General features: G+C 37.3%; 1 protein-coding gene and 1 long non-coding RNA gene across 5 annotated transcripts in view; both read left to right on the top strand.

The window, feature by feature from the left end:
* ZFR (zinc finger RNA binding protein) overlaps positions 1-2,029 on the top strand; it is a 67,225-nt gene extending 65,196 nt beyond the window's left edge. For all 4 annotated transcript variants that reach the window (XR_002802623.2, XR_011430393.1, XM_023625795.2 and 1 more), the window contains one exon: positions 518-2,029. Coding sequence is in view for 2 of the 4 variants with exons in the window: in XM_023625795.2 (XP_023481563.1) it covers positions 518-697 (180 nt within the window). In the remaining 2 variants the exon portion in view is untranslated. The remainder of the gene's footprint in view (positions 1-517) is intronic.
* A 5,115-nt stretch (positions 2,030-7,144) lies between these two features.
* LOC111769816 (uncharacterized) lies at positions 7,145-9,515 on the top strand. The gene is made up of 2 exons (XR_002802624.2): positions 7,145-7,830; positions 8,912-9,515. It is a non-coding gene; the product is annotated as an uncharacterized lncRNA (long non-coding RNA).
* Positions 9,516-10,259: the final 744 nt, after the last annotated feature.

Genomic DNA, 10,259 nt, shown 5'->3' on the forward strand with positions numbered 1-10,259 from the left:
ATATTCCTGTGTATACTTAGCCATTGTAGTGAAAATCGTGTTTTACTTCATGAAGTAAAAAGTTGAAAAAGTGTGATCACATTTTTGTAAACCTGGGGAAGTGTGTGTGCATGCACGCAATCCATACTAAGCCTGCACATGTGGACATCCACAGAAAAAGTGGGGAAATAGGTGAATATCAACCAAAGAGGGGTTCACTCAAAGTGAGACACTTTTTCTTTTACTGTATATTGTTCCAGGATTTTTTTTTTTTTTTTTTTAGCGAACATAATGCTAAATTTTTTTAAGATTTATTTTTTAAATTGTTTTAAAAAACAAAATAGCATGCACACAGGAAAGCCTGATAATAAAAACAGCAAAACATATGGAGTATTTCAGTTGTGAAACGAATATAGTTCAAGGTGTTTGTTTCATTAAACTTGTTTTTTTTATATTATTATATGGGGATGTAAACCTAGTAAGAATTAATATTTTGGTTTTTTGAATTAACTCCAAATTATGACTCTCTTTGTTGCAGTTTGCATTGAGGCTCCTTGCATTCCGCCAGATACACAAAGTTCTAGGCATGGATCCATTACCCCAAATGAGCCAGCGTTTTAACATCCACAACAACAGGAAACGAAGAAGGGATAGCGATGGAGTTGATGGATTTGAAGCTGAGGGGAAAAAAGACAAAAAAGATTATGATAACTTTTAAAAAGTTTCTGTAAATCTGCAGTGTTAAAAACAACAGGTGCCCATTTGTTGGCTGTTTTTCATTCATAATAATGTCTACTTTGAAAAATGTATCAAGAATTTAAAGAATTTCATGGAAGAACCAAGTTTTTCTATGACACTAAAATCTTAATGTACAGTGTTAGGTATTATATGAATGGAAAGATGCTCAAAAAAATTGTGCTCCAACTAGGGGAAAAACGATTCAGAATTTTTTCCCATTATTTTGATTTTATTTAGTGGTTGCCCTAGCTCCCCCTATTTTTGTGTCTTTTATTAACTAGTCTTATTAAATCTTTACTGTATTTATTGCAGTATTTGTGCTTCAGTTGCTATGTGTATTTTGATATTTTTATTTAGCGGTTTTGTTTGCTCTTTGACACTAGTTGTTACTTTGTGTTATAGATGATATCCTTTACCCCTTAATATTTTACAGCAGTACGTTTTTTTGGTAACGTGAGACTGCAGAATTTTTTCCTTTTGTTTTGTTATTCTGTCTGTGATGGATTACAACACAAAAAGTTATCCTGCCATTTAAGTGCTCAGAACTGAATGTTTCTGCAGATCTTGTGGCATTTGTCTCTAGTGTGCTATATAAAGGTGTAATTAAGACAGATTTCTGTTAATCTAATCAAGTTTGCTGTTAGTTGTGCATTAGCAGTATAAAAGCTAATATATACTATATGGTCTTGCAACAGTTTTAAAGCCTCTGCATAAATGATAATAAAAATGCATGACATTTTTGTTTTTAATAGACTTTTAAAATTATAATTTTAGGTTTGACACGTAGATCTTTGTACAGTTGACTTTTTGACATAGCAAGGCCAAAAATAACTTTCTGAATATTTTTTTCTTCTGCATAAGTGGAAAGGGCATTTTTCGTATATAAGTGGGCTAACCAATATTTTCAAAAGAACTTTATCATTGTGCAACTAACAACAGTGACTAGCCCTTAATTATGATGACAGTTCCTTATTGGTGTGTGTGAGATTACCCTAGCGACTATTACAGTATAACACAGTTGAATGATTCCCCCCTGACCCCACACCCCATCACCCAGATAATTTACAGCTCTATTAACAGTGAGGTTGATAAAGTATTACTGATAAAAAATTAAGATTATCTAAGGAAAAAAAACAGAAAATTATTTGGTGTGGCCATCTTACATGCTTATATGTCCTACAAAAGCTAAATATTCTAGCAGTGATGTAATGAAAAGTTACATCTTACTGTGATGTATGTATGCTCTGGTACACAGATGTCATTTTGTTGTCACAGCACTACAGTGAAATATACAAATAAAAACTTAAATTCATATAATGACTTTAAATGTATTATGTTAGAATTGACATCATAAACTACTTTTGCTTTGAAATGACTTATGCTTCAGTAAAACCATATTCAAATTTATTGGGTACTCACATCTTGTTATTCCTGGCAAATGTTTGTTGCCTGAGCACATAATTTCCAAAAACTTTTATAATTCAATATCATATTGGTTCAGTTTCTTTCTTGGGTCAGAATCTTCCCCTGGAATCCTAGAGGACCAGGAGATGGTAAGGGACAACCACTGGGGAGACAGAACAGGAGGCTCAGGCTTTCCTCTCAAGTTTTCACATCCTAGCTATGTAACTTGGGAAAGCCTTTTTTTTTTTCTTTAATTGTAATTTTAGTCTTTCTGGGTCTCATATTACTCTTTTGAATAACTAATCACCCAGTAAAATTTTGGAATTTTGCTTCTCACAAACTTCTCAAGGTTCTCTTAAGAGAGGAAAGAACTGACATCACACACTAGTAACAGACATTATGCTAGACATCATGCTTTTCATACCTTTCCTCGCCCTTTGTTTTTTTTTTGTTTGTTTTTTTTTTGAGGAAGACTGGCCCTGAGCTAACATCCATGCCCATCATCTGCTTTATATGTGGGACGCCTGCCACAGCATGGCGTGCGAAGCGGTGCCATGTCCGCACCCGGGATCCGAATCAGCGAAGCCCAGGCCACCGAAGCGGAACATGCGAACTTAACCGCTGTGCCACCGGGCTGGCCCCCCTTTTCCCATTTTAAAACTATCATAACAATAAGAATAAGTGAAGGCACTATATTTCTTATTTTTCAAATGAGAGAGTCGAAGCCCAGATTGGCTATTAAATATCACGTGTCAATTTAAGTGACAGAATTGAAATTGAGAGCCAGGTTTCAAAGTTTATGCTCAGCACTTTGCCAGGCAGCTCCCTTCATCTTGTGGTTATGTTCTCAAAATGTTATCAGCCCACGTTTCAAAATTTTGCTTTTGGTTTGGGTGTCTTCATCGGGATATACAACTGGTGCCATTTAAATTTTGTACTGAAATTATTTCAGTATTAGTTATTTTTTGCATGGCTTAATTGTTTTCATAGCTGGTGCTAGACCCACATTAACTCATGGATGAAATAACTTGGATTGAATATTTGTTAGTATCTTTTCTTCTGCTTTGACAATTTTTTAAACAGGACTCTCTGGTCAAAAGAAGCATTGGTTATCACCCTGTTAATGCATTCTTGAACCAGTTGTTTCGGCAACTAATTTACTTATTAGTTCTTTGCATCTCAGGCTGGCTTTCCCTGTTATTAATCATACTTATGTTGCAGTAATTTAATGATATCCCAAATAAAATAAATTGATTCCTCTCACCCACCCCCAATTACATAATGCATTCCAATTAGAATTTTCCTTGTCTTCCCTATTGTTTTTTCTATTTCTTTGAATAAGCTAGAATTTTTTTTTTAAGGTAAACTGAATTGGTACTTCTTTTTATTTTTTTTATTTTTATTTTTTTAAAGATTGGCACCTGAGCTAACAACTGTTGCCAATCTTTTTTTTTTTTTCCTGCTTTTTTCTCCCCGTATCCCCTTAGTACATAGTTGTATATTTTAGTTGTGGGTCCTTCTATTTGTGGCACGTGGGACACCGCCTCAGCGTGGCCTACTGAGCGGTGCCATGTCCGCCCCCAGGATCCAAACCCTGGGCTGCTGAAGCCGAGCTCGCGAACTCAACCAGTCAGCCACGGGGCCAGCCCCTAAGCTAGAATTTAAAATGCAAAGTTGCATGAACAGCATAGCAAAAGATTTTTTTAAGTCGAGTATTTTAAATCATTCTTCCTGTTTATTGACAAAAAGGATAAGTCTTGGTTTTGCTTGGTTGTGCTATTATGTTGTCAATATGTTATGAATTTAAGTTATAAACAGTTGCTTTAGTGGAGCCACCGTTTTTTATACTGAATTTGACAGTTATCAAATTTTTCGTTTTACCTAATAGAGGGCAAATTTTGTAGTGTCATAGAAAGATAATGTTGATAGCAATGGTTTGTCATGACAGTCATTTGGGAACATTCTAAAAATTAAGATTTCTAAGCCCTTATTCCAAGGATTCTGACTAAGGAGGGCCAGGATAAGCCTGAGAATGTGCATTTTAAGATGGCTTTCTCTTACGTTTTGAGTGGATGGTTCGTACACATGTTGTAGAAGTCAAAAGGTGTAAAGGAGTATATGGCATAAAATGTGTTCTGCCTTGCCTTGCCCCTTCCCAGAAGCAGGAAGTGTTACCCATTTGTACATCCTTGCACACACGGTCTGTGCACATATTAGCATGAATGTGGGCACCCCTTTGTTCTTTATTCAAATGGCTGCATACCGTGAGTACTGTACTGCACCTTGCCTTTTTTTCACTTAATTTATCTTGGAATCTTGGAGATTGTTCCATATGAATCACATAGGAAAACTGCGTTTTTAACAATCACTATGGAGTCATTCCAAATTAGGTTTTTTCTTTAATTATAGGTGGTTCCCTTGCAAGTGGTACATGAATCATGCTTTAATAAACATCCTTTAAAGCAGCAACCATAATGTACTCTAGAGTCCAAAACTAAATTTTTAATTTAGTGTTAAAGGTATTTTGTTAGCAGCCACAGATACATAGCAATAAGTTAATTGGGATATTCAGCAAATCATAATATTCCCATTCTCTAAGTAATTTTATTGATTAACTGTAGTGTATGGGTAATTTTAGTCTTCCTTTATCTTGCTTAGTGTAATAATACTAGATGTAAAATAAAATCTGAAAATAGGAAGCAGTTGTATGACTAACTTAAAGCCTGAATACTATTTTTGAAGAATACTTAAACTGGTTCTGTCTTAAATACAAAGCTACTATATTCACTTTATCCTAATACAGTCCCAAGTAAGACATGGTACTTAGAGAAATAGGGTCTTCAGTTTGGAGAGGACTATTTAATCAGTTTAGTAACTAATCTAACCTAATCTGAAATGCTTTGTTAAAAAGCAGGCAATCTGAGGGGCTGGCCCCGTGGCTGAGTGGTTAAGTTTGCGCGCTCCGCTGCAGGCGGCCCAGTGTTTCGGTGGTTCGAATCCTGGGCGCGGACATGGCACTGCTCATCAAACCACGCTGAGGCAGCATCCCACATGCCACAACTAGAAGGATCCACAACGAAGAATATACAGCTGTGTACTGGGGGGCTTTGGGGAGAAAAAGGAAAAAAAATAAAATCTTCAAAAAAAAAAAAGGCAATCTGGGGCAGGCCTGGTGGCGCAGCGGTTAAGTTTGCACATTCCACTTCAGCGGCCTGGGGTTCACCAGTTTGGATCCCAGGTGCAGACCTACACATCACTTGTCAAGCCATGCTGTGGCAGGTGTCCTACATATAAAGTAGAGGAAGACGGACACGGATGTTAGCTCAGGACTAATCTTCCTCAAAAAAAAAAAAAGAACTGTTGAATGAAAAGACAACTAAATTGATTTCAACTTACAGATAGAGGGTTTTCCCCCTACGTCTCTGAACATTCCTTCTCTGCTTCTAAGTAGAACTTCCCATGGTTCTGTCATCAGCATCTTCTGTATGTGTATATGCTATTGATGATCTCCTCATCCTCCAAGTTTCAGATACTCCCTTTGTTAAAATTGTTTCCAAATCTGTCTATATCCAAAGTCCAGTCTTGCTTTTTTTCTTTCTGCCTCCAATCTCTATACTATTTATTCAGCCTACAACCCCTAGGTTATTCCTCCTAAAGTATCTATCTGATCATGTCACTGCTACTCAAAAGACCTTTAAGTGACTCCACGTCACTGTGCTAAACAGTATACGTTATTTCATCCTCACAACATTGCTACATGGGAGGTGATCATTACACATGAGCAAACTAGGGTTTGAGGTTAAGCAACTTGCTGTTGCTGCAATAAAAGATTATTTGGATGACACAGTCTTGAATTGGGTCAGATCGTCAGAAAGCTACATACTTACAGAGTACTGTTGACGTCAAAACCTGAACTTTTAACCTTTATGCCGTGTACCTCCTATAGATGTGTCTTTTAGCCAAGCCTCTTTTTGTAGAATTTTAATACTTAAGACATGGTGTACAAATAGATTTTAAGTATCCCAATTTTGGTCTACTAAGGCCTAACCATCAGCTTTTTTTTCCCTTCTTCATTCTAAGGAACTTAAAACGCTATATCTCTTTCAAAGATCAGTGGTTAAGTAAGGATGGAAAAAAAAGAGAATTCCATCTTCTTTATTCTGCATTTTTATCTTTTACCTGAGCCAGAAGTCGGGAATGATACCTTATGCACTATATCCAGGTTATAGCTGGCTTATTTGGCCCTAATACTGTTAGAAACTCTGAGCCAATATTAAAGATTTCATATGGAAATCCCAATTTGACTTCTTTTGAAAAATTGGGAGACCCAATGACGGAGGTCATGCCTTTTTATGTGGTAACAGTTAGCTAAAACTGAGAGTGATGGCTGCTCCCGCCAGAGGATAAATTTAAGACAATGTCTGTTCTGGACAGTTTACCACAGCCTCTACCATTCCCTGTTTTGTCTTCCAGGCTGGTCCTGTGGGCATTTGGTTTTATTGCATCTCAGACCCTGGCCGTTTCACCTATGGACTCTCCCAATTTTAATGTGCAACGACATCTGTTAAGACTGAGGCCCGATCTCTAAAATTACTCTCTATTCCAAACTCTTTGGTCGTGTGATCATGTGTTTCTCCGCTATACACGAAGATACTTGTCTCCCACACTTAATGTAAAGGACAGTCAAAAGAAACACTTGATGCGCTTCCTTCATTCATTCTTTCAAGAGAAATGTCAGGAAGGAGGCCTGAAATTTAAGCAAGCTACAGCCTTAAGGGAATCCTTTATTTCAGAGCAGAGACCAAACTCATATTTCCTGGAAACCTCCTAGTAACATTGGAGCAGCCTGCGGGTCTTCTTTTCTGCTCTTTGGACTAAGAGAAAGAGGTGGAAGAAAAGGCTGTGGGAGTTGAGATCAAAAATGGGCTAAAAGATAAGTAGGCTTTTCTAGATGGCAAAATTCTTAATTGTATGAGTTCTTAAATTTTTTTCTTTTTATGAAATCTCAGTGTATATCAAAAGAGATGAAAGGAGAGGGCTTAGTATTTAGTAAAGTGGAAGGGGAGCTACAACTAAATTAGTAATTGAAACCAAACTTAAGAGTTCTAGTTCCGGAGTTGGCCCAGTGGCGCAGCGGTTAAGTTTGCATGTTCCACTTTGGCAGCCTGGGGTTCGCCAGTTCGGATCCCAGGTATGGACCTATGCATCGCTTGTCAAGCCATGCTATGGCAGGCATCCCCCATATAAAGTAGAAGGAGATGGGCATGGATGTTAGCTCAGGACCAGTCTTGCTCAGCAAAAACAAAAGGGGGGGGGCGGGGCGGGATTGGCAGCAGATGTTAGCTCAGGACTAATCTCCCAGAAAAAGAAAAAGTTCTAGTTCCCAATAAGATGAAGTAGGCACCCTTCTCCCAGGTTCTCCCTCTGAATACAGCTGTGAAATCTGCATTAAATGCATAGAACAGCAATTTGATGACTCTGAAATGTAATTGGTGGCAAGCAGATTGGAGATGACCAGAACTGAAATATCATCAGTCTGACAGTTTGCTATGTTTCACCCTCCAGAGGTAAACACTGCTTAGCCTTGGACAGGAGTATAGCCACAGAAGTGTGTGGCAAGCTGCAGTAACTAAAGGCCCAGAAATAGAGGATTGAAAAGGGGAGTCCCAAGGAACATACTGAGCGGATTGGGGAGAAGGAGGAGCCAGGGTAAGTGACCCTATAAAGTTAGTTATGAGTAATTTTATAATAACTTTTTTCCAGGGCTCTACCCCAATTTATTTTATGAGGCCAACATTACCCTGATACCAAAACAAAGTAAAAAAGTTCAAAGAAAGCTCAAACCAATATACCCGATGAAATTAGATTGAAGAATGCTTAATAGAAGATTTATCAAATCATATCCAGCAATGTATATAAAGAATAATATACCACAACAAAGTGGAGTTTATCTTGGGGATGCAAGGCTGGCTCAATATGTGAAAATCAATCGACATGAATTTTATTACTGAGAATATAAAACTACTGTATCCTGGAATAAATAAAATTTAAAGACAACTGGGGGAAACCATTACAACATAATATATCAAAGAGTTGATAGTAATAGAGATGTTCAAATCCTTTGAATCTAATTCCACTAAGAAAAGAATTGGACACAGGTATAGATTTACCACCTAAATGGTCAAGAATTGGAAAAATGGGACATCCATGTAGTGGATCATTACAAATAATGATGTAGCTATGTATTTATTGGCATGCTGAAATGTTCACAAATAATGTATGTAAAACCAGTATCTGTGTAAGGGTCCACTTTTGCAGTACATAGATCCACATATGCACACACACATAGAAAAAGTCCTAATTCAAACCTATTAACTTTGGCTATCTCTGGATTATAAGATCCTGGATGACTTTTTTATCTGATTCAGATGATTTGACAATGAACACAGAATATTTTGGTAATAAGTAATAGGAAGATACAGGCTTCTTTCTTTAAAAGGTAAGTGGGTAATGTACATGGGTGGACAATTCTCAAAAGACATATAAATGGCTAATAGCCATATGAAAACAAATTTTCAACCTTACTAGTAATCTAATAAATACAAATTTAAAAAAAGATAATAGCCTTTTTGTCAACCAGATTGACAAAGATTATAAAGATTGAAAATATTAAGGTCTGAGCTAGTAATACCAGGATCTCAAACGCAAAAGCAAGGGATGCTAGCTCAGTCGACATCTGATTTATTTTTCTTTCTTTCTTTCTTTCTTTTTTTTTACTGCAAATATACAGATAGTACCTTTGACCCAGCAACTGAACTTCAAAGAATTTATTTTAAAGAATTAAATCTAATCAGATAAGTATACAAAACTACAAATTTAAATATATTTACTAAAGCATTATTGGCAAGTGTGTAAGATTAGAAATAACTGAAATGTTCAATAAGCATTTTAATGAAATACAGCTCAGCCGTCTAAATGATGTTAGAGAGCAGTGATTCTAAGGAGAGTGCCCCCTCCTTAAAAACCACTCTTGTTCAACGCCTGGTACTCCTGAGAGGCTGTCAGCTTTCGCAGGGATGTTAGGTCAGGAAAAAAGTTGAAAGTAACTATGTAAGAGAATAAGACGAGAAATTTACTTTATAATGTTTAATGAAAAACATCAGATTATAAAACCATTTGTAAAATATTATCCCTTTTTGTTTTAATAGATAACCATTCTTCCCCAAAATGTTTCCACTGGTTACCCCTTTGTAGTATGATTATGGCTTGTTCAGTTTGGGACTTTTATTTCTATTTGATTAGGCTTCTATAATAAATTTTACTACATAATAATAAATGAGTACTTAATAATTCTTAAGTAATTACTACATAATAATTCTCCAAAAAGAAGAAAATGGTATAAAAAGCCTCCAATAGCTCCACTTGCCTAAGGATAAATTCCAAAATCCTTAGCAGGACATTCAGGACCCCAAACACTGTAGCTCCAACCTGTCCTTCCAGCCTCATCTCCTGCCACTGCCTGTTCTAGAACATGCAGTATAACCCCCAGAGCAAAGCCCTCACCCTCTCTCTCCACACGGTGCACATCCTGCTGCCTCAGAGGTCAGCTGGTATCATCAGCCCATGCAGGGCGCTCCTTTTCTGACAGAGAGAAAGAGCCGAGCCTTTGGGGTTGGGGAAGGTGTCAGTCACCCTGGCCCATGCGGAGACCAGGAAAAAAGTAGAGCAGAGAGACTTCCTCCTAAAAGTGAATTGATTACTTCTCTGACCTTACTGGGTTCCAAATTAAGTTTCTCTTAGTGTTTTCTCTTCAGTTGATGTTGTCTCACATGAGGCGAGAGAATGAATGAATTTTTTCCCTTCTCTTTCTGGGCCTCCAGTTCAGCTGAGCCGTAAAACTTCGTCTCAGATTTCTTGAACCCATGAAAGATGTTTGCAAAGTCTGAGACTGCCTTGCTTAGTATTTGGCTGCCCTCAGAATCCGTTCCAGAGACCAGGTGAATGAATGGTGAATGGACTCCAGTGTTCTGGAGGGAAATAGGGAAGCAGGGAAATGGCTGAGCATTAACGGTGCTCAAGCAGAAAAGTTATGCTGTAAGAAATAGTGCTATGTTTCTTTGCAGCTCAGCCATTTCTTT

This window comes from Equus caballus, chromosome 21 (genome assembly GCF_041296265.1).
Source record: "Equus caballus isolate H_3958 breed thoroughbred chromosome 21, TB-T2T, whole genome shotgun sequence".
Classification (NCBI taxonomy): Eukaryota; Metazoa; Chordata; class Mammalia; order Perissodactyla; family Equidae; genus Equus; species Equus caballus.